Source organism: Schizosaccharomyces cryophilus (genome assembly GCF_000004155.1).
Source record: "Schizosaccharomyces cryophilus OY26 unplaced genomic scaffold supercont4.6, whole genome shotgun sequence".
Classification (NCBI taxonomy): domain Eukaryota; kingdom Fungi; phylum Ascomycota; class Schizosaccharomycetes; order Schizosaccharomycetales; family Schizosaccharomycetaceae; genus Schizosaccharomyces; species Schizosaccharomyces cryophilus.
Window position 1 is genome coordinate 908,256 of NW_013185629.1, and position 22,224 is coordinate 930,479.

General features: G+C 39.2%; 11 protein-coding genes across 11 annotated transcripts; 6 read left to right on the forward strand and 5 right to left on the reverse strand.

Annotated features, from left to right (window-relative positions):
- Nucleotides 1–104: 104 nt before the first annotated feature.
- On the forward strand, nucleotides 105–732 carry SPOG_01271 (40S ribosomal protein S12). The gene has a single exon (XM_013169544.1). It carries the CDS (start codon nucleotides 230–232, stop codon nucleotides 677–679), a length of 450 nt encoding a protein of 149 aa, XP_013024998.1. The 5' UTR covers nucleotides 105–229; the 3' UTR covers nucleotides 680–732.
- A 257-nt stretch (nucleotides 733–989) lies between these two features.
- SPOG_01272 (dual-specificity MAP kinase phosphatase Pmp1) lies at nucleotides 990–2,618 on the reverse strand. Its single transcript, XM_013169545.1, has one exon. It carries the CDS (start codon nucleotides 2,336–2,338, stop codon nucleotides 1,415–1,417), a length of 924 nt encoding a protein of 307 aa, XP_013024999.1. The 5' UTR covers nucleotides 2,339–2,618; the 3' UTR covers nucleotides 990–1,414.
- A 109-nt stretch (nucleotides 2,619–2,727) lies between these two features.
- On the reverse strand, nucleotides 2,728–4,260 carry SPOG_01273 (MT organizer Mto2). Its single transcript, XM_013169546.1, has one exon. It carries the CDS (start codon nucleotides 4,210–4,212, stop codon nucleotides 3,019–3,021), a length of 1,194 nt encoding a protein of 397 aa, XP_013025000.1. The 5' UTR covers nucleotides 4,213–4,260; the 3' UTR covers nucleotides 2,728–3,018.
- Nucleotides 4,261–4,750: 490 nt separating this feature from the next.
- On the forward strand, nucleotides 4,751–6,266 carry SPOG_01274 (dpy-30 domain-containing protein Sdc1). The gene has a single exon (XM_013169547.1). The coding sequence runs from the start codon at nucleotides 5,075–5,077 to the stop codon at nucleotides 5,393–5,395; it is 321 nt and encodes a 106-aa protein (XP_013025001.1). The 5' UTR covers nucleotides 4,751–5,074; the 3' UTR covers nucleotides 5,396–6,266.
- A 167-nt stretch (nucleotides 6,267–6,433) lies between these two features.
- Nucleotides 6,434–10,160, forward strand: SPOG_01275 (isocitrate dehydrogenase subunit 2). The gene is made up of 5 exons (XM_013169548.1): nucleotides 6,434–6,543; nucleotides 6,642–6,785; nucleotides 6,845–6,893; nucleotides 6,993–7,757; nucleotides 7,807–10,160. The coding sequence occupies exons 1-5, from the start codon at nucleotides 6,478–6,480 to the stop codon at nucleotides 7,911–7,913; spliced, it is 1,131 nt and encodes a 376-aa protein (XP_013025002.1). The 5' UTR covers nucleotides 6,434–6,477; the 3' UTR covers nucleotides 7,914–10,160.
- SPOG_01276 (RNA-binding protein) lies at nucleotides 8,026–10,110 on the reverse strand. Its single transcript, XM_013169549.1, has 4 exons — nucleotides 9,975–10,110; nucleotides 9,899–9,936; nucleotides 8,298–9,802; nucleotides 8,026–8,240 (listed from the first exon to the last, which is right to left on the reverse strand). Exons 3-4 carry the CDS (start codon nucleotides 9,318–9,320, stop codon nucleotides 8,121–8,123), a joined length of 1,143 nt encoding a protein of 380 aa, XP_013025003.1. The 5' UTR covers nucleotides 9,321–9,802; nucleotides 9,899–9,936; nucleotides 9,975–10,110; the 3' UTR covers nucleotides 8,026–8,120.
- Nucleotides 10,161–10,874: 714 nt separating the features above from the next.
- Nucleotides 10,875–11,654, reverse strand: SPOG_01277 (Nem1-Spo7 complex regulatory subunit Spo7; the record flags this gene model as incomplete). The annotated part of the gene is made up of 2 exons (XM_013169550.1): nucleotides 10,875–11,379; nucleotides 11,548–11,654. The coding sequence occupies 2 exons, from the start codon at nucleotides 11,652–11,654 to the stop codon at nucleotides 10,875–10,877; spliced, it is 612 nt and encodes a 203-aa protein (XP_013025004.1).
- Nucleotides 11,655–12,022: 368 nt separating this feature from the next.
- Nucleotides 12,023–15,167, forward strand: SPOG_01278 (DNA replication factor C complex subunit Ctf18; the record flags this gene model as incomplete). Its single annotated transcript, XM_013169551.1, has 4 exons — nucleotides 12,023–12,079; nucleotides 12,134–14,560; nucleotides 14,604–14,731; nucleotides 14,774–15,167. The coding sequence occupies 4 exons, from the start codon at nucleotides 12,023–12,025 to the stop codon at nucleotides 15,129–15,131; spliced, it is 2,970 nt and encodes a 989-aa protein (XP_013025005.1). The 3' UTR covers nucleotides 15,132–15,167.
- Nucleotides 15,168–15,359: 192 nt separating this feature from the next.
- On the forward strand, nucleotides 15,360–17,955 carry SPOG_01279 (gamma tubulin complex Spc98/GCP3 subunit Alp6; the record flags this gene model as incomplete). Its single annotated transcript, XM_013169552.1, has 2 exons — nucleotides 15,360–15,487; nucleotides 15,534–17,955. 2 exons carry the CDS (start codon nucleotides 15,360–15,362, stop codon nucleotides 17,953–17,955), a joined length of 2,550 nt encoding a protein of 849 aa, XP_013025006.1.
- A 150-nt stretch (nucleotides 17,956–18,105) lies between these two features.
- SPOG_01280 (U3 snoRNP protein Utp15) lies at nucleotides 18,106–19,824 on the forward strand (the record flags this gene model as incomplete). Its single annotated transcript, XM_013169553.1, has 2 exons — nucleotides 18,106–18,423; nucleotides 18,658–19,824. 2 exons carry the CDS (start codon nucleotides 18,106–18,108, stop codon nucleotides 19,822–19,824), a joined length of 1,485 nt encoding a protein of 494 aa, XP_013025007.1.
- A 468-nt stretch (nucleotides 19,825–20,292) lies between these two features.
- On the reverse strand, nucleotides 20,293–21,816 carry SPOG_01281 (replication licensing factor Cdt1; the record flags this gene model as incomplete). Its single annotated transcript, XM_013169554.1, has 2 exons — nucleotides 20,293–21,552; nucleotides 21,802–21,816. The coding sequence occupies 2 exons, from the start codon at nucleotides 21,814–21,816 to the stop codon at nucleotides 20,293–20,295; spliced, it is 1,275 nt and encodes a 424-aa protein (XP_013025008.1).
- Between the last annotated feature and the right edge of the window lie 408 nt (nucleotides 21,817–22,224).

Genomic DNA, 22,224 nt, shown 5'->3' on the forward strand with positions numbered 1-22,224 from the left:
ATAGCGAGCATCTAAAGCTTATCGCTACTCGTTCCTATTTTTACATTATGATGCACTGAAGAACTCACAATTGAATTCACGGTGCAAGCTACTAAATTGGCATGCCTTAGGGTAGGGCTAAGACTGTTTTTTTCGTCAACAACAATAAAAGTATTGGAGTAAATTACTGTTTGAACCCGGAGCATATAATCGAGGACGTCTTGATTTAACGCTACACACTCTTACTACAATGTCAACAGAAGGAGATTTTGTGCCCCAGGCTGAAGAAGTCGTCGAAAATGTTGAGGCTGTTGAGCAGGAAACTGCTCCTTCCACCCAATTGTCTGTCGAAGATGCTTTGAAGGAGGTTTTGAAGCGTGCCCTTGTTCACGATGGTCTTGCTCGTGGTATTCGTGAAGCTTCCAAGGCTCTTGATCGTCGTCAAGCTCACCTTTGCGTTCTTTGCGAAAGCTGTGACCAAGAAGCTTACGTTAAGCTTGTTGAAGCTCTCTGCGCTGAATCCCAAACTCCTCTGGTTAAGGTTGCTGATCCCAAGGTTTTGGGTGAATGGGCTGGCCTTTGCGTCCTTGACCGTGATGGCAATGCTCGTAAGGTCGTTGGTTGCTCTTGCATTGCTGTCACCGACTACGGTGAAGACTCTGTTGCTTTGCAAACTTTGCTTTCTAGTTTTGCCGCTTAAAGCTAGGCGTGAATTTCTCGATAGCAATACATCACATTCTTCAGCATACAAAATTGTAATCGTAGTACTACAGTAGAATTGGAACTTTGAGGGATCAAAGCGAAACTTTCAACTTAAGCTCGCTATATGAATAAAAGCGATGTTCATATTAGGAACACTCAAAGGTAGTCCGCGTGGAGAATGTTAATCTGGAAAATTGATTCTATAGGAAAGAAAGGTCTTTTCATTCTATCAAAATTTCCAAAGAAAACTCAGCCTCCTGCTCCGTTCTTTTCATATTTCTACGGTTTACTCATTCAAAGCTAGTAATTATCTGTAATTAGCTACCTTAAAGACTTAGTTCATATTAGCTAGCAGCAAAAAGTTTCTAGGACGGAATGATGTTTTTATCCGTAACTAACAAAAGAACGTAGATAAGAGTATTAAATCATAATTATGGGATCTAGTTAGAATACAGTGAACAACTTCTTTAGAAGGAACAAGCTTAAATGACAAAGGCACACATATCATGGTGCTAGTCATATTGTCATTTGACTCGAGAGCCAACTTTTTAGAACGAGTGTAGATATTAAATAAATTACAAAACACTTGAAGGAAGAAATTAGGGGCGCGTTTAAAAAGTAGAGCGACAGTCAATGCGAACGCTATTGAAAGGTACAAGGAAGTGTGAGAACGTTTATCAAAAACAAAAAAAATTAAAACATAAAAATGGAGGCGGGACGAAACGAGGCAGTCTCAAGAGGATTCATTGTTAACACTGCCACTGCTCCTGGTTTTTCGTAAAGCCGGATATGTAAGAGAATCGGTTGAAGATGCAGAGGAAAGAGGAAGTTGTGCTGTATACGGTTTTTCAGGAAAAAAGAACGGGTTTGTAGGTCGAGATGTCGAATCCGGATCTTTACGAATCATTTGTTGATACTCTGAAAGCTGAAAGATTAACGACATATTAGGACCAATCCAAGGAGATCGTTTCTTGACATATTCATACGCATCGGACACATTTAAATTTAGAGTTTTCATGATAAATGCAATGACAAGACACGCAGATCTCGAAATTCCCATTTGACAGTTAATCAAAACACGCTTGTTTAAACAAATTGCTTGATAAGTAACGAACGATACCAACTGATCCAGTTCAACTACAAACTGCGAGTCGTGCTCCCAAGGTATGTGAATATATTCAAGGCAATCAAATACATGGACATCCAAGTTGTGTTTGGAGTCCCTGTAGTAACGACCCTCGGTCGTAAATGGTTGTACTACTTCTTTGGCGACGTTGACGACGACGTCGAAGGACTGCAAAATCGGCATAGAAGGCTTTGCATATAGATATATGTTTGGAGGATATATGCATACTGGACCGTTTGGATAGGGTTGATTGGAGGTAACATTAGAAGACGAAGCCAAAGTAGAACGATAAGGAGACAAGGATTGATCAGTGGCATTGGATTCGGTATTTTTTACTGTATTAGGAAGGGACGACGTAGATATTTTTAAAGTGGGTAACTTCTGTGAAAGTCGATTTTGAGGGAATCTTCGTGAAAACTGCGTTGTAGGAGCTGCTTGTTCAGGGTTTCCCGAAACCGACCATGGCTTATTCTTCATATCATGGCAACTACGAGTTTTTTCTTCTGGTTCCTTTGCAACTCGACTCTCCATTGTTTTGATAAATAATACTCTGTACTTGGTAAAACTTCAAGACCATGCCACAATGCTTTGTTCCTTTCAATCTACACAATGTTAACATCCAATATGAACGCAAAAACCAGCTTTTTTTAATCTTTTTTCTTTTCAAAATATTTGTTTTTTTTGTTTTTTCAATCCCTTTAAAGATTGGAAGAGGAAAATTGCGAGGTGTGCGTTCTAAAAGGTCCTTTTACGGATAAGTCACAGAGGTAACACGATGATGGCTTTGTTTACAGAATATAGGAAAAGAAGGCTACATTGAAGAATTCGTTGCAAAGGAAAGAAACAAGAAGAAGTTACTTTGAATGCTCTCTATTTTATTTTATTTTTCAGATAAAAGTTTCCGATGAAGGAATAAAAGGTAGACATCTAGCAAAAGGATTCCTTACGACCAAAAAGAATATTATTATTATATGTTTCATTTATAAACAGTAGATGAAATCGGCTTCGAAGAAGGGAAGGAAAAAAAAAAAAAGAAAGACAACGTGTGGACAGTACAGTCCAGAAAAGTCGTAAGGAGGACACAGATAGCAACCTTGGAAAATCATGCAAGTAAATTAACTGAAAACCGTGGGAATGGAAAAAGGTACCTTATCATTTATCGATTCGCTCATGGCAGGAGTTGAAGTAACGAATGATCATGGAAATAGAGCTTACAGAGGCGATTCGGGTTCTGGAGAAAAATTCAAAGAGGAGCCTTTTGTTGGAGTAGATTGATGAAAAGAGTTATCAAGAAACGAAGGACCAAAGGAAAGACCTTGAGAGTTCTCTAAATGCTTGGGGGATGTTTGGTGCACAGTAGAGCTAGTAGACATGGACGAAGAGGGAGGTCTGGGTCGAAGAGGAGAGTGCGGAAATTTTTGCAACTTGGATTGGAAGCGAGAACCATCAGAAAACACTGAATGCCGGGAAGAAAGACGAGAAGGAGGAGGTGGTGAATTTTTGGAATAAGAACTGAAACTTTGCGTAGAAGGAGGTGGACGGAATAAAGAACGATCTGGTGAATTGTAGGCAAAGGAACTAGCAGACCGAGATGGGGAAGAATTTGTAGAAGTTGCTAAATCAAGAGGAGTGGAATGAGGTATCAAGTCCATGGAAGTTTGGCCCGCTTGTTGATTCGATAAAGAGGCATCAATGGCTTGCTGGACCAAACCAAGACACAATTCAGCCAAGCTACGACACAGACCGTCCACAACTGCCGACGGAGATGTTTGAGTAAGTGTGATGGCATGCTGGACAGCCTGTTGTACAGGCTCTAGAACAACCGGGGAGGGATGATATGTTTGTAGGCGGGACAATGCGGTTTGCATGGTATTTAAGGGAGCAGGGGAATACGATGTATTATTCGCATACGATGAAGTACTACCCAAATGTCCATAAGGACTGTAAGGTTGTGAAGTAGTAGAAAGAGTTGGTGAAGTATGACTCAAATGAAGTTCAATGTTGCTCAATCTGAACTTGAGTTCGTCCAACTCGCGTAAGACCGTCGAGTTGTCAGACGGAGAAGCTCGTTCAAGAGACGTTTCCGCCAAAGTTCCAATTGCATTGCGCATGGACGGGTGATTCAATTCCGGTCGATCGAGTCCAAACGGATCCAGAGACCTGCTATTGGTATCCAATGAAGAAAATCCACTCCAATTACCGTCCTGCATGTTGGCGTAATTGTCCCTAGAATCCAAGTCCGTTCCAGCTTTCATGGAAGGTAAAGCATGTTGGTGTTTTGCATTTTGGGCATAGGATTCACGTGTTTTTGGTGAAACGTTGGAACGCGACTTCACAGAGGCTTCGTAGGATAAAAAAGGATCCTCTGCAACTCCTTTGTCAAAAGATAAATCGTTTCTCGACATACAAACCACCAGCAAAAGATGCTGGAGGGTTTCAATGGACTATCGGCAGAAATCACAATTCATGGACGATCTCCACGACCATGAATTGTGAATAGCAGCGTCTGCGTTATGTTTGATACCACATTGCGTTACCTTACGTTGGTTTTGGGAGTAAATAAACAATAGCGAATAAATAAATCATAATTTTGAACTAAAAGTGAGTTCTGGCGTTTCAGCTTGATACTTGCTTAGAGTTTATTGTTTCTTTATTCTTATATCAATACTCATTCGTCCATTGCATCTAGTTATTCCTTTCGCACTGATCCAGAAAAAGACCGCTTTCAATTCAATGAAATCATTTCGTAAAAAAAATATATCCCTTTCAACACATGAAATCCATCAAAATAGATCATCTTATCATAGAAGAGTCTAGCACATTTCCCACTGGAAACAATCCATCTTTTTTTCTTTTATCCTTTCAACATATTGACTTTGTCTGCCAGAAATGGTCGATATAGGTGACACAATTGCCTGTTACTTCGTCCCAGAAACACAATATCCTGCACCATGATTGAGCAACAGCAGTCCTTTCTCGCGTTAGTTAGCTAAGAACCAGCTGTGACATAGCCTGTTTTATCACTTTTGCATTCTTCAGACAATTCTTTTTTGGACTAGTTGCCTGGGTTTCCTGCTTTGCCGTTTTGCTTTCTTGATATTAACAGGAAACAGGAAACTGACCTTTTTGTTTGTATCATAAAATTCCCTTGAAAGCACTTTCACCATTTCATTTTTTACGTTTGCGAAAACTTTGGGTTCTTTCGTACAAGTCTTTTTCTTGGATTCTAGAGAATAGTTTTAATCGTATTCTTCAAGCTTTTTCAATATGTCAGGTGTTGCTCCATCTAGAGAATATTTAAATGAAAACGTTACACCCGTGCTCCTTGAGGGAATGAAAATGCTTGCTCGCGATCGGCCAGAAAATCCTCTTCAAGTGTTGGGCCAATTTCTACTAAATGCTAGTCAGAATCGACAACAACAAAAGCAACCTGAGCCGACGTTTCCCGAATCCCAACCACAATTACAATCCCAAAATATGGATCAAATTTCTCAGACAACAGATTCGAATCCCCAACTTCGTTCAATGATAGATGCTTCTCAGCATATATCACAGACTTCTGCTCCAGATGCATCGAATGGACCTTAAATGCTGTCTTCCTTTGTCCTCCTTGCTAATCTGATACGATTGAGGGAGTTCCCTCACGGAATGCTAGGCTGTCTTGGGCTTTCCAATGAATCCGTTGGATGCGGGACATAGAAACATGACCCAAGAGAGTTTATATTAAAGCGTGAAACATTCGTTCGGATACCTTGAGTACGTTTCCATCTCCTTTTTTGACATGTTCCAAACTTAAAGAACACGTGAATGAACTTCCTTTTTGTGGGGCTGCATATCGAATATAGAAATTGGGAATGGTATAAGTCTAAAGAACCCGTGTGAATGCATATGAAATTTGCATACAGGATGGTCTTCAACCCGAATGGAAATGAAGCATTATCGCTTCAAAAATAGAATAGATAGAAAACCTTTCAATACGTTTCAGTTGGGTTCCAACACCGAGTTACTTGGTTTTCATTCTCAAAAGCAAGCTCATCCTGAAAACAAGCACAACCTAAAATTTCCCTGATGGCTTCTATATCTTCGGTAAAGGAATCCGGCAACGATACAATATGGAAATACGGTTTTCTGTTTATTTTTTTATATTTATTTAATTTTTACAATTTACAGACCAATGTTTTTGAGCATTTATGCTCCAGCTTACTGACACTTATGTATTACCTATTCCTGTTCTACCAAGCCAGTAGTAGAGAATGAGCCAGACGAAGCACGTTTCATCATCTTCCTTTTCTCTTATGTAAAACAATGCACTTTCAACTACATTTTATAGCGACACTGCTTTACTTTCCTCCACTCTCTACGTAGATCACTCACCAAAACTCTGAGCGTATTGTTGTCCATAACCTATAACCCAAGTTACAAAATCCAAAATTCGAGAAAATCACTTCGCAACCTCACGATTTTTTTGTTTACTAAATATGAATTTCTTTTTTTTTATTTTTTATTTTTTGCCCATTCAACCCTTTCCGTCCATTTTGCGTTCGTTTGCACTATGTCATTTTCCGAATTGCGTTTCGCTACGCAGTTCATTGTTTATATGAAACGGAAAGTCTGAACTCACACTCCACACCCTCTGCAACTCTTGAACGGGAATACAAGAACTCGCAGAAATGATCTCGTTACTCCGTAACTCTGCCTCTTTAAGAGCAATCCCTAGATGCTCACAATTTAGTTTTGTAAGTACCTTGGTTGTTACGTCCTCCAACCACCAAGACGGATCCTTCACACCAACAAATAGGTCAAAGGGTTCCTTCTAGCTAACCGCGAATTTTAGAAACGTATGAACAGTACTCAAGCAAAAGGATCCTTTGAAGGTGTCAAGAACGCCAATGGAAATTATGTCGTTACTATGATAGCTGGTGACGGCATTGGACCGGAAATCGCGAAATCTGTAGAGCAAGTTTTTTCTGCTGCAAAGGTATGCTTTGTGTCGAAAGCAAGACTAAATGAAGGAGAAGCTAACAATAATGATTTAAGGTTCCTATTGAATGGGAACCTGTCAAGGTTTACCCTCTTTTAAAGAATGGTACGTAATCCTTCAGTGAGAGAAACCACTAGATTTACGAGACGTCTCGTATATTTCTCTATCTTTGTTCTTTTATTATTAATGCTTTCTGTCCTATAGGAACCACTGCTATTCCCGATGATGCTGCTGATTCAGTCAGAAAGAACAAGGTTGCTTTAAAGGGACCTTTAGCGACTCCAGTCGGCAAGGGACATGTTTCTATGAACCTTACTCTTCGTAGAACCTTCGGACTTTTTGCAAATGTCCGTCCTTGTGTCTCCATCGACGGCTACAAAACACCCTATGACAATGTCAAAACAGTCTTGATTCGTGAAAACACCGAAGGTGAGTATTCCGGTATTGAACATGAGGTTGTCCCGGGTGTTGTTCAATCTATCAAATTGATTACTCGCGCTGCATCTGAGCGCGTCGTTCGCTATGCTTTCCAATATGCTCGTCAAACCGGCAAAGACAACATTACAGTGGTCCATAAGGCTACCATCATGAAAATGGCTGACGGGTTATTTTTGGACACCGCAAAGCAACTTGCTCCCGAATTCCCTGATATCAAATTGAATGAAGAAATCCTTGATAATGCTTGCTTGAACATTGTTACAGATCCCGTTCCTTACAATAATACTGTCATGGTTATGCCCAACTTGTATGGTGATATCGTTTCTGACTTGTGCGCTGGTCTCATCGGTGGTCTTGGATTAACACCCTCCGGTAACATTGGTAAGGATGCTTCCATCTTTGAAGCTGTTCATGGAACTGCTCCTGATATTGCCGGAAAGGGTCTTGCCAATCCAACTGCATTGCTTCTATCCTCCATCATGATGTTGAGACATATGAACTTGTATGAGCATGCTGCTAGAATTGAAACAGGTATGTTTAACGATAGATAAATTGCGGTTTTAATCTAACACTCCTTTAGCTATTTTTGATACCCTTGCCAACAGCCCTGAATCTCGTACCAAGGACTTGGGTGGTAAATCTTCGAACGTCGAATACACAGAAGCCATCATTTCCCGTCTCAAGTAATGACTCTTATTCTCAATCTTTTTTTTGCATTAATGCCTACCTGAAGCAATTATGCCGATGACTTTTCTACACTGAAATAATACCTTAAATACAAATTACCTAACCCCCCTTCTTCAATTTCACAGATTTCACAATAAAATCAAAATTAAATGAGATTTTTTACTTTCTAATAACAAATCAAGTACTGTTGTATTTTCTTTAATTGCCCTATTGATTACCGTCTTCCATCATATCTTCCTGAGTCTGCAAAGTTTTAGTAGCATCTTTGCCAACCCATTCTAACTGAACATCTTTTAAAGAAGGAATGCGTAAGACTCCATGATAAAACTAGAATTTATGTTAGCAGATGTTGCCTCGCTGATTCATCTTGTAAACGGCACTTACACGTTCCGCTGCTTTTCTGTTTTGGAAATTAACCAATCGTTCATCAGGATTAAGCCCATCAATACTTTCATATTCGCCGACACTAAAAACGAATTGTAATAAAGATTCATTCTTCTCGGGGGTCAGATTTTTTACTTTGACCCTTGTAGGCCGATTGTCTATGGACATAGATGCCAATGAGAATCCACCTCTGCCTCTTCCTCTATACGCAGAAGACCCTCGCTGAGAAGGTGCAGACGAAGAAGGATGATGATTAGTGGATCGACCTGACTGACTTCCCTCACTCCCTACAGGAATGCCCAAACTTTCAGCTTCGGCTTTTAAAACAGCTAGCTGAGTTTCTAACAGCTGTGACTTATTTTTGTTTTCCGGATCAGCCTCCTTTATCTTGCTCATAAGTAACCTTTGTTGTTCAAGCTGTTGCAAAGCCAATTGTTGTTTTCTTTCATTCAGCTCTTCTAACGCCTTTTTATTTTCTTCTAAACGCTTCATCCGCTCTTCATGCAGTTTTTGCTTTTCGGCAATGTCCTTATGAAAATCTTCGTTTTGCAATAACAGAGAGGGGTCCTCTTCATCCTCATGATTTTCAAGATCTGGTGATCGCGATGAAGCTTGAAAAAAATCTTTACGGGAAGCGGGCCGGCTTTGGGAAGCTTTATTAGGATTATACCAAAAAATTTTAATAAATCTATTGTTAAAAATTGGTTCTGGTGAAGACCATGCATTATGAGCTGCCTCATGGGATGTAAAGGTCAAAATAGCTGCATGTTGTTCAAGATTGAGTTCAATCTTTTCGAGGACGCCGAATTTGGAAAAGAATGAGCTGACTTTCTCTTCATCTAAATACTCTTCGGGAATATTACGAACATATAAAACGGTATTCGTTGGATCGTTTGGAGTATTACGTACTGGTCGTTGACCCATTGAAAAAGCAGGACCACCCTTATTATTTCGGCGCCCAAAACCAGCTTGACCCGCTCCATAAGGATCATTCCTTGGAGCAGACCGTTTCTTGTTTTTCATTTTTAGATATGAAGATGGATGGTCTGCCGGGGAAAGGAAGAGGAAAAGGGGGTATACCAGCTGGACTAGAAGGATTGTAAAGCCCAGGATTCTCCGGCATAAATCTGGAACCAGACATTGCAGCTGGATGATACAGAGGCATTGGCATCATAGGAGGAATTGGTGGGAAAAATGCATTCGGATTCTGCGGAGTTGGAGCGATATAATTCGAAATAGGAGCAACCTGTTTCGGTGGAAAAGAATAGCTAGGGGAGTACTTGGGTTGTTCATTTGCTAGTACATTAGCTGCCACCTCCGGGGCTTCTTCGAGATAGGATCGTTCACGTAAAACATCAAATATTTTATCAACAAAAGGAACTGTTTCTTGCCTCAAGAAGTCTTCAAGCTGCGAGTAACATAACTGACGAACTTCCTCCTCTGAAGATTCATGCCGTAAAAGAGCCATAGCATAGTCTGATAACACGCCGGCATCAGCATCAGAACTATAGATACATTAGCATTTTATTTTCGATATAAAATAGGCCATAAGTCCCTAAATAGGAACCATCTCTTTTGTGTAAGATTGCAACTGTACTTACATGGGTTCTAATGCCTTTTCTAGATACTTTTTTAGGTACTAAACTAGTTAGAATTTTTTCAAAGCATCCAATATACCTGTGCATGTTCCTCTAAAAACAAAGGCATCTTGAATAGAGGAAATTCTAGTCGCAGGCTCTAGGTATAGGTTGTTGATGGACTTGCTAACGGCTGAAGCAAGCTTCAAAAACTCGATCGTCAGGTTAGAAAAAGAAACGTTAGAGAACAATTAGTTTACATAATACCAATTTTCAAGTCTGTCTTTTACCAAACAACCGTAACGCTTTCATCATTTGTAAAGCTATGCAGAAATGGATATATAAGCCCTGGGCTTAAGAACGCTGCGAGCTTTTAGTTACTATTATTCTTATTTCTAATTTCCATATAAAACTGCAACGCGCATTGCTCTTCTTGAACGAATTCAATGTATACGAACAGAAAACTACTACCTGTCTGTGATAACAACGAATGAAAGAGCATTAAAGTATAACTCGTTGCTTTTGAAAGAACAAGAGCAGTGTTTGGCATTTTTTCAATACCGTTGCTTTCAATGTCTACTTGCTTTTCCGACGAATATTCTACTGCATACCATGCAATATCTACGAGTAGGGGTAGGCGTAAATGAAATAGAACTATTAAACGTCAAACAACAGGAAGCTTTGATTAAAAGTATATAACGAGAAAAAGGATGAGGAGACCCCAAGGGAGAAGCATTTCTAATTCCAGTGCATGCTAATGCCTTTCGAAAGGTCTATTAAGTATTAAGGGACGTTAAAGGCAAGAGGAAGTACCGAGTTAAACCTGAAAAAAAAACAAAAAGAATAGGAATCATGCTCATTGAGAGATTACAAACGAATGATATGAAATATTCGAGGGAAGAGCCAGTAAAAATGCAGTCCAGTACTAAACTAAAGATGAAGAAGATTACAAATAGTAAGCATGAAGATTTTTAGGTCAGCGCAATGGCGAAACAGAAGATCACCGTTTTCTTAACAGAACCTCTGGTCGCTCATAAAACGAGGGACTAGATAGATGAGCCAAATCAGAATTCGAACCATCTGAAGAATGAGTTTGGGAAAAGGTAGGCTTTTTTGGTGATGAGTATTCAGAAGATGAATTCGACTGTGGGCTGTTTGCTAGTGTCTCTCTCTTATTATGAGATTGAGGTGAAGATATCTTTGATTTTTGCGTCACTGGGAAAGAAGGGGCGGTAGATGCAGATGCTAAAGGGGACGCAGATGATTTGCGAAATTTTCTTTTTCTCTTTTGACGTCTTTGTTCGGAAGTTAGGTAAGCCGTCCGAAAAGCCTCCCAGCCTTCAATGACAAGAATGTCAAAGCGCTTGTTTGACAACACGAGATGAACACCCTGGTCCAAAGGCTTTCGAAATTGAAAAAATGGGACAGGCGTAATCACGAGTCGAATGTTAAATAAACGCATAGCTTTGTTTGTCTGTTGGACATAGCGCGAAGGGTATGCAATGCTTGACCGATAAAGTCCAAGGACATAAAACAACAACATTGTTACAAACCCCGACAGTAGGCATAATTTATATATGAGATCAATCAATGAATAGAGCGAAACCCGAAAAAATACACGGTAGGAAAAATAAATATTCCATGTCAACATAGATATGTAAAACGCTAAATACTTTCGTCGACGAGCACGTAGCTGTAAATAGGTTCTTCGAAACGAAGCTTCTAAAATTAAAAGATTATGGTACACGGCGAGTGTACTAGGAACAAAAGGAGAAGACATGGCATCGTATGCTTTAAGAACGTAAGAACAGAAGAATAATCCCAAAATTGGAAAGAAAACAATCACCAATCTGTCATATAGTTGCAACGAGTAAGAATTCACTCTCTCCAACCGTTTCAATCACACGGTCGCGAACACGAAATTATTCCAAAACTTTTATTTCACACAGATAACTTTTGTCAATCCTTTGCTGCTAAAAGAGCCACAAACTTTTCTTACGTCCAAGAAAACCTCAGTCTTACACAGCGAAGCCAATTAGACGATTTTCATCCGCACAAACGAGTAAGTAAAAAAAATTACGCAATGCAATTCACAAATACAAACAAATAATTTAGCTTCAACAATAAAAAACTCAACAAAATGGAAATATGCGAAAGAAGCATAGAAAACGCGCGCATTTCAAAGATCCAGTATTGCGTGCTGCTGTAAGCGTACTTAACGATACACAAAACTATGTTATTTATTTTATCGAAACTTAGCTAAACAGAATTCCTCGTATATTCAGAGGTATAGAAAGTGTAAATAAGCCAGACGGTGTATACGCGTCCATGGACTTTATTCCCAACGACGAGGATTTGCAACAATTACTAGAAGTAGAACAAGAAAAAAATTCAAATGACGGTGAGGATGAATTTCAGGAAGACGAAGAGTACCTTTTGGAAATGAGAAACGCGAACTCTCTGGAAAATTTAGAGCATCGCAATATTCCAAATGAATTATTCCATAGCTCTCAACCAATTGGATCTCCAACGAGGAATGGAAATGATCTGCCTTCCACTTTGGATTTGTATAGCTCTTCAAATGGGGCATCCAGCATGGATTCTAGCATGGATGAAGATACGAAATTACCGAGTGTGCCAGATGCTTTAAAGGTTGGAGTCGACAAAGATCCAGAAAAAAAGGACTTGAGTAGTTTGAAATCCCGTACGACGATGGATATCGACACTCCCCTGGTCGATCCCAAGGACAATTTATCCCAAAAACAATCTCTCTTTTGGCAACAAGATAGGCCTGAATTACCAAAAATGAACTTGGATTTTCCAAATGAGAAATTCACTCATGTCAATGCTTCCCAGGAAAGCATTGATTCTCTAAATAATTCAATCCCTCACCTTTCACACGATACAAAGCCCTCGTTTTCTTTTAAGGAAGAGTCCGAGTCCGATACTAATTCTCATCCTTTTCTCTTTCCTTCCATTTCCCAGGATTTGCATGATGCTAAGTCTTTACATAATCTGGACAAACCGCTGCCTAATTCTTATGAACATCCATCGGCCAGTTCTTCTAGCACTTTTGGATCTGTTACTGCTCGCAGCTCTTCTGGTGCTATACTTCATTTTCCCAGACGTTATAACCGTCATATGGAAACTTTACCACAGCAACGTACTGACTATAATGCTGAGCTATCTAAAACCCCTTTCTTTAAAGATACTTTACTTCGAAATGTCCAGTCTTGGGCTAAAGATTTTCAGCTACAGCCCAAAGTGAAGGCCGATTTGCTTTCTTCAGGGGGCCATGCAAACAGCACATCCGCTTCTCCTGCTTCAAAAACCTTGGTGCGTACTGAGGAAATGTGGGTAGACAAGTATCGTCCTCAACTATTTCGTGATTTAATCGGGGATGAAAGAGTTCATCGAGATGCTATGCGTTGGATGAAAGCTTGGGATCCGTTTGTATTTGGTCATATCTCTCCTCATGCCTCAGCATCACCACGTCAGCTCGCTTTTTCCAAGGCTTCAGCCAAAGAATCGGGTCGTCCCGATAGGCGTATTATGATTTTGACAGGTCAGGCTGGTTCAGGAAAGACAACTTTGGCGCATGTCATAGCCCGTCAAGCTGGTTATAAGGTTCTCGAAATTAATGCTAGCGACGATCGTACCGCAAATACGGTTCATGAAAAGATCGGCGCTGCGGTCTCGTACCACTCTGCCTTGTCTTCCCAGCCTACTTGTATAGTAGCGGACGAAGTGGACGGTGGGGATCCTGCCTTCATTCGTGCTCTTGTGACGCTTCTGGAAAGCGATGAAAAAGCTAGCCTTGCACAAGCTACCTCTAAATCTAAGAAAAGGTCGAAACAAAAGAAGCTTTGTCGTCCTATTATATGCATATGCAATGATCTTTATACTCCTGCATTACGGCCTTTGCGACCCTATGCCCAAGTAGTCTATTTTAATGCTCCACCCCAAGCAACTTTGGTAGGTCGTTTACGTTCCATTTGTAGGTCTCAAAATCTATCCATAGACAGTCGCTCCTTAACTTTATTGACAGATATTTACAATTCAGACATCCGAAGCTGTCTAAACAGCTTGCAGCTCTTGTCCTTAAAGTCATCATCTATCAACCAGGAAATGATTAAGTATTTACAGCCAAAATCTAATTCGTCGGCGAATTCTGGTCTTTTATCGTCCCTTCTACATCGACCTGATGCGCGTTTCCTTCGAAGTATAGAAGCATCACAAATATCTTATTCACACATAGACACGTTACTTAACATGATTGAAAGTGGTAATGATGTAGATGCTACATTAATGGATTGCTTCCACATTTACTTACAGATGCCTTTTACGGATAATTTGTTCTCGAAACCTGTAATAACAGCAGACTGGCTCTACTTTTTTGATCGACTTAATAAATTAACATACGGAGGACATCATGAATTATGGAAGTATATGCCTTATTCCATAATTCACTTTCATTACTTATATGCTTCTGCCAACAAAGTTAAGCTTGCTCGGTATCCTCGTTATGATTTGGAAATGATGAAGCTTCGTCGCGACCGGCTCGAAATTTTGGATACCTTTATGTCTTCCTTTAGTCCCAATGATTTTGAATTTTATAAAAAACAAACCGTGCTTCTAGATTTAATAGATCCTTTGTTAGGCGTCATCAATCCTTCCATAAAAAAGGTAAGATCACTTTGGACTTGGTGTATAACTAACCAAGTTTTAGTCTTCCAGAAACTCCAATGCCGACGATAAATTAAAAATTGAGCATGCCGTACGGATCATAGACCACTACAACCTAAGGCTAAATCATATTCCAATCGGTGAAGGGCAATATACCTATCGACTTGAACCGTAAGTATAGAATAAATTACCGATAACGTTCTAACCTTTTAGTCCTCTAGAAGAACTGGTTTGGAATCCTCCCTCTAGTACGTATTCAACTAGACAATTGCTTTCCCAGGAACTTTTTCGAAAACGTCTTGAACAAGTTCAGAAGAACTCTATACCAAAGGTTTCTTCTTCCGAATCAACAAAAAAGAAAAGAAAAGAAGCAGGACTTGAAAGAAGTATACGTCGCGACTTTTTTGGTAGGGAAATCAAAGTTCCTCAACAAAATGACAAGAGTCCCGACACAGAGAAGTCTCCAATTGCTTCAGAGAAAGTCATTGCTGTTAACTTGAAGTTTCATGATGGATTTTCCAATGCTATTAGAAAGCCCATCTCCCTTCATGACATCCTTCATTTTGAGTAATTTGTATATTAATATAATTCTTTCTTTGCGTTTGTGCATTTTTTCATTAAGTTTCACTAGTAATACTATCGTAAAGTTTGTGTTTACCATCATTGTTAACTCTACTATTACCACGGAGAGCATATAGCTAGCTTAATGGCTTAATTGCTTCCAATTTAGTTTTGAGGCTTCGCTTTTTCATGCCATTACTTATAGATAATTTACTTTCTCTGTTCTTTTTGCTTCATTATGTCTGAACTTCACATTCGAGCTGCGTTGTCGCGTCTCGCCGATAAATATTTACAGAATTCTGAGAGCCCGTCAGAGCCGTATACAGTTGAAACAATTATCGGATTCTTTGAAGGAATCATTAATTCGTAAGTTCATCATCGTTAGATATATCGAAAGACTGACTTAATTTAGAATCCCATCTGATTCACCAGTATATGGAATTGAAGAAATATTATATCGCATATTTTCAAAGCGTAAGACACTGTGCAACAGAGACATTATTAACGTGAGTTTAGTTTCAAATGATAATGCTGATGGAATTTTATTCAGTCGACTCTCTAATCTAGTATCTCGTTTACGGACTCAAGAGGTACTACAAAACAAAGCTAGTATCCTACAAGTGTTATATAGCTTATCAAGATTAAGCGAAGGCGTGGATGAGCTGTCTTCTTCTCATCCAACAAATGCTCTTTCAGATTTGCAAGCTTTACCCCCTTTGGGGCCTGAACATACCTTGTCTGAAAGTACAGATGGAAGAAACACAGATAAAAACAGATCTATCTCTGAGCGAAATTCTATATACGAGTGGACATCCCTCTCGCAAAAGCAGCCAACACCTACTCAAGAAAAAGCTTCATATTTTGAAGAAAGTAACGATACAGAAGATTATTTGAAAAGTGCTGCACTGTTTATTCTTCAAGGCATTTCAACTGACCTTGTGAAGTTTCATGATGGTAATGCCGACTTATCACAACAAATACCCTCCCATCATATCCTACAAATCCGTTCTTTATGTGAAATTGGTCTTCTTTACCAAGAATTGAAAAAATTCGCTGACTATGATGGTTTTCATAGTTCACACTCAACTTTGAAGATGTCCGATTCTTCATATGATGAACAAACTTTAGCATTACAAAGTTTCCGAGCATTTATTTCTAAAGAATTGACACAATACCTAAGCCTTATCGCTTCTTTAGAATCTCAACTTCGAACGGATAATTCAACGAGTTCACAAACAGTTAGCATTCGCCGCTGTATAGTCTGGACAAATAATTCACGACTAAAGTTTAGGATACTATCGTCCATTGTGAATTCGTTTTTGAAAGAAAAGAACAAGAAGAAGCTTATTCATATTGTTGCTCAATATAGTTTCCATGGAGACCCTATTATTCACGATCTTAGCAAGCGAGTGTTGATGGAAATCACTCAACCCCTTCATGAGATGATTGCAAATTGGGTTTATAAAGGAGAGCTGGTAGATCCTTTTCGGGAATTTTTCGTCAATGAAACTGATGATATTTCTCATACTCATGATAGACAGGGAACAGGACGAATTGTTTGGAAAGGGAAATATCACTTGGAAAAAGAATTAATACCAAGCTTCCTGTCGAGTCCTTTAGTAGAAAAAATATTTCTTATCGGAAAGTGCCTCAATTTTGCCCGCTATGGTTGTGATGATTCGGAATGGACTCAGGACCACTATAGAAAATTTGCAAAAAAGCTTTCATATACAGATTCCCAAAGTCTAAAATTGACTATTGACATGGCTTATACACAGTCCACTCGACATCTCGTTAAACTCATGGAAGAAAAATTCCATTTGAGTGAGCATTTGAATGCCATAAAAAAGTATATTCTATTGGGTCAAGGTGATTTTGTTGCATATTTAATGGAAAGTTTAGGTGATTCTTTAGAACAACCTGCCAACACTCTTTTCAGACACAATTTAACCGCGTGCTTAGAGAGCGCAATTCGCTCAAGTAATGCTTCTTATGAACCAGAATATATTCTAAAACGCTTAGATGCAAGGCTACTAGAATTATCCCATGGTGAAGTAGGTTGGGATGTCTTTACGTTGGAGTACAAGGTGGATTCTCCGATTAACGTTATTATCACACCTTACTGCTCAAGGCAGTATTTGAAGATGTTTAATTTTCTATGGAGGTTAAAAAGAATTGAGTTTGTTCTTTCTCATTCTTGGCGTCGGTCGACTCTAGGAGTCCGCAACATTATTCGTGAACTAGAATTTGTTCAACCAGAATGGCATTTTGTCAGTATTCACTTGGCCGAAATGATCCATTTTATCTGTCAGCTTCAATACTATATACTTTTTGAGGTAAGCGTGGAACTCCAAGCTAGGTTACTAATTTTCATACAGGTTATTGAAATCAGCTGGGAAAAACTAAAAGAGGCAATGTTAAAACCAAATGCAACACTGGATACGTATATTGAAGCTCATCACCATTATGTGACCAGTATCACCCATAAAGGTTTGCTGGGTAGTGCCAGATCGCGGACTGAAGATTCCTTCCTTCACCAGCTTCATGAACTCCTAAAGATAATTCTATCTTTTCATAACTCTATCGAAGCTCTGTATAATTTTTCGATATCACTTTACAGTCGATTGAAGATCAACGCTCCTATATCCACAGAGTCGTTAGAAGAACAGTACGTGCCCATTCAAGAGAAACTTCAACACTGTTCAGAGGAGTTTCAGTTGCGACTTAAACATTTTTTGTATGGTTTAGCAACTCAAAAAGATTCAGAAATGAGGTTCTTGTCTGTACGTTTGAATTTTAACGAATTCTATGCATTCCAGCAAAAGAAGGTTTAAAATTTTTTAAAATATAAATTACAAATCTTTTATTAAAAATGGAAGGGAACGTAACCTCAATGTCTTCTGAGGTTCACCTTTCGTGCTCGCCTTTAGCCAACCACCATCCTCGCAACAACTTCCTGAAACGATCAATTTTCGAACAATTCGATGTCTGCACCTTCTGGAAGGCTTCAACCGCAGCGGTTTGCTGCGCTGCCAAACCCAATCACAGCTGAAAATAAATTTTGGCGATCCTTTAAAGTTCCTGTCGTAGCAAAGGAATATAGTGCCGTTAGCAACATTCATTTTTCTGCTGAATCGCCACATGATTTTGCTGTCACTAGCGGTACACGTGTTCAAATATACGGAGCTAGCTCTCGTTCCGTGAAGAAAACAATTGCCCGATTCAAGGATATTGCATATTCTGGTAATATTCGAAAGGATGGCAAACTACTCATAGCAGGTGATGCCACCGGCCTTGTTCAGGTATGTTTTCACATCCATTAAAAAGGGCATTAAAGGCTGTTTCTGAAATCTGTATACTGCGAAGACTTTAATCCGTGCTTGACAGAATAAAAATATAGACCGTTATTATCAACGTTGATGAAAGACTTTTTTTTCTATGAAAAGGAGATGAGAATTTTAAAGCCTATAATGTTTCTTTTAATTGTTCTTTAGATGTTCTTTAAAGAAGAAAGACCAGCTAACTTAATCTTTTAGATTTTTGATTTATCGACTCGCAGTATTTTAAGAAGCTTAAATTTGCATCAATTTCCTGTGCAGGTTACTAAATTCTGTCCTTATTCACAAACTAGTTTCCTTTCAGGATCCGACGACAAGACCGTCAAAGTTTGGGATTTGGCTACAGGAGAAGCCCATCACGACCTTCAAGGACATGAGGATTACGTACGTGCTGCCGAGTGGCTAAGTGCTACTCGACTGGTAAGTTCTGGTTATGATGGCACTGTCCGATTGTGGGATACACGTTTGGCACAACCTGAAGTAATGTCATTTAATCATGGAGACTCGGTAGATGCTATTTTACCTCTGCAGTCTGGAAGTACTATAGTTTCTGCTGGTGGACCTTATGTTAAGGTTTGGGATCTGGTAGCTGGTAAATCAACGGCTGCTAAGACGTTGACCAACCATCAAAAGAGTGTTACATGCTTGGGCACAAATTCAGACAACACTCGTCTCTTAAGTGGTGGTTTGGATGGCCACGTTAAAGTTTACGACGTTGCTGATTGGAAGGTTGTGCATGGTATCAAATACTCTGCTCCTATCTTGTCCTTAGGTCTTTCTCCTGATGATCGGAACCTCGTCGTTGGTATGACCAATGGTGCTTTGTCCCAGAGGACTCGCCGGGTGAATAAGCAACCTACCACAAAGACGCCTTTCCTTTTAGGTGTCGGTAGTGCCTTTGGTGTTGTTCAGCGTAAAAAAGACGTTTACAAAGGTGAAAATGACGAATTTTACGTTGAAGAAGTTCGCCGTAAAAGACTTCGTCCCTTCGATAAAGCTTTGAAGACTTTCAACTATGGTGATGCTTTAGATTCGTCTCTAGAAAACGGATCTCCAATTTTAGTGATCACCATGTTAATAGAATTATTGCATGTGGGTGGTTTGCGTATAGCGCTTTCTAACCGCGATGATCTTTCTCTAAGTCCTCTTTTGAAATTTTTGCGAAAATATATCCAAGATCCCCGCTTTACAGATGTCTTAGCAATAGTTGCCAATACCGTTTTGGACATATATGGAATTGCTTTGGGCGGTAGTGTCATGGTTGAAAGTGCTATTTCAAAGTTTCGTGAGAAGGTTGAGCAGGAAGTCGTCATTTCTCAAAAAGCCAATGAACTGGTTGGCATGTTACATATGCTTTCAGCATAAAGCAAGTTGCTACGCTTGTTTGTTCATTAAGCCATTAATATACGAAAAAGGTTGTATATTTTTGTATGGTTTGGACATAGGCAATTTTTTTTGGTGAACCGGATTTCATTTCCTTTTGGTAAATAGCATGTGTAAACCGCTTCCCTGATATGATTTTCAAATTGTTAAATAAGTAATAGGGTTCTTCAATAATAGAATTTGGGTTGGTGATACAATAAATTTAAGTGAATATTTATTAAAACTATAATTTCAAGCCAAAAGACTCCCGTTAAACATATCGAAAGTCGAAAACAAATTAAAGTAGAAATCATTAAAAATCGTGATTGTAAAGAGCAAAAAATAAAAAAAGAAAGAAATACAAAACGGAAGTACTGCCAAGCTGCCAGCAGCTTAACGAACCAAGAATCCGAATTATGTATTCACCAGGTCATTATTCAGACATTAAATATGGATGGGGATAGTGAGTGATTATTCATGAATTTGCTGGTTTAATTCAGAAAGAACTTGAGAGCGAAGGTAAGGCTTCCCTTGAACCGTTTTAGCAAAAGTGACCACCTGAACATTTCCTAAATTGTGGATAGAACACCATGAAGGGAGAGTAGAAGAAAGCAATTGAACCATGTCAATACATTCCTTAGAAGACATATTATAGGAAATGGACTTTTGAATACTGGAGACCAATTCCGTCATAGAAAATGAACGTTTTGAAGGCCAGGTCGAAAGCTGAACAAAAATAAGGTCAACGACTCGGACCAATGAAACTTTCTCAGATACCAGCTTTTGTGAGACAGGGTCCTTTTTACTTAGCTCAACTTTCTTAGCTTCTGCAACCTGTTGCTTCTTGCGAACACGATCAAAAAGTGAAGACTGCCGCAAAAATAACTGCGCCGAGTTTTCTTTCTTCGGAGCGGCACCAGATGTACTATGACTTTTTAATTTTATCGAGGATTTGGAAGCAACGGGAGTAACAGATGATTCTAATTGCTTCTCAAAAGAAGAGGGGTTTTGCTCTGAATCATCATGGTTGTATTCACCTTTCTCTTCGGATTGCAAACCCGCAGTTTTCTTCGTGGGAGATGCAGACTTTTTTAAATGAAGCAAGTCAGTTAAAGACGGTGTTTTAGGATCACGCGAATTTAAATTAGGCAAAGGAGGAAGATGAGCCGCGGGAATCTCTTGGATTTGAGGGTGAGTCTGAAGGTACTTTACGAGACGGTCATGAAATTCCTGTAACCGAGAAGAGGTTGCATCGGATGGTTTTTGAGATGGAGACTGGAGCTCATAAGTAGCAATTCGACGACCCTGGTGTTGCGAAATACATGGCCGTAATCGATATGCATCCGACCAAATTGTAAGGATTTGCGCAAGATGAGACAAGTGGAATGAGGATTTTGTAGACGAAGAAACCTTTTGTTGTAAAAGGTGGAATGTTGGCTTTGTATTAATGGAAATATGAAAATTCCAACAAATGTCTAGAGACGAGAAAATAAATTCTAATGGATGCTTTGCTGACACAGGATCCGTTGAAGGTATAGATGGGCAGGAATGCGAAGAATTCGGAGTATCCTGAAGAATTGGTTTCTTTTTTAAGGCAGAAAGCGACTTGGGAGCATGTTCAACTTCGCATTCGTCTGAGTCAGTTGCTTCAGAAAGCTTTCGTTTTGAAGAAGAAGAGCGAAGTTTTTCTACAGAAAACGGTAATGTTGTTTGCGAACCAGCGCGCATTACCTAGACAAAAAATTTAATAATTAAACAATAGACACGACATAATTAACTTGGCTTCTTTTATATGATCGCGTCGCGTCCGTGTCACAAAACCTCGCGTCGCGTTTGTTTATGACGCGTCGCGTCCGGGCGTTACGTTCGCGACATTGAACGCGAAAAGAGTTGAGAACAAACAAAAAAGAATGTAAAAAATAAGTGAAACGTTCATTCGAACACATTTGACGCGTCCTAACCTTTTGTTCTATCTTTTACACGCTGTGCCCGCATAATTTCATAAATTTCGTGCAATCGTTAAGTCTGCGTTTATGGAAGCAATAAAAAGTCAATCAATTTACAGAACGACTCAATCCATGTTGAAGCAAACTATACTTTTACGCATTTCTTGTTGAAAATCCTTTTAGGTGTGTAATGGATAGGTTCTTTGTAAAGATACTTTGTAGCAGCCTATCTATTTTGTTTAGAATGAAGAATGTAAAAAAAAAACCCACAATAAAGAGCAAGTAACCCAAGTATTATATTCTTTGTGTTCTTGCATTCCATAACCTTTATAACCTTCAAAAAACACAACAATGCATTTCCTTTCAAGTATCATCTTATGAATAAGAAACATTACGATATCATATTTTACTTCTTTTCGAATACGAAGCCACCGAAGGATATTACAGCAATGCTTGT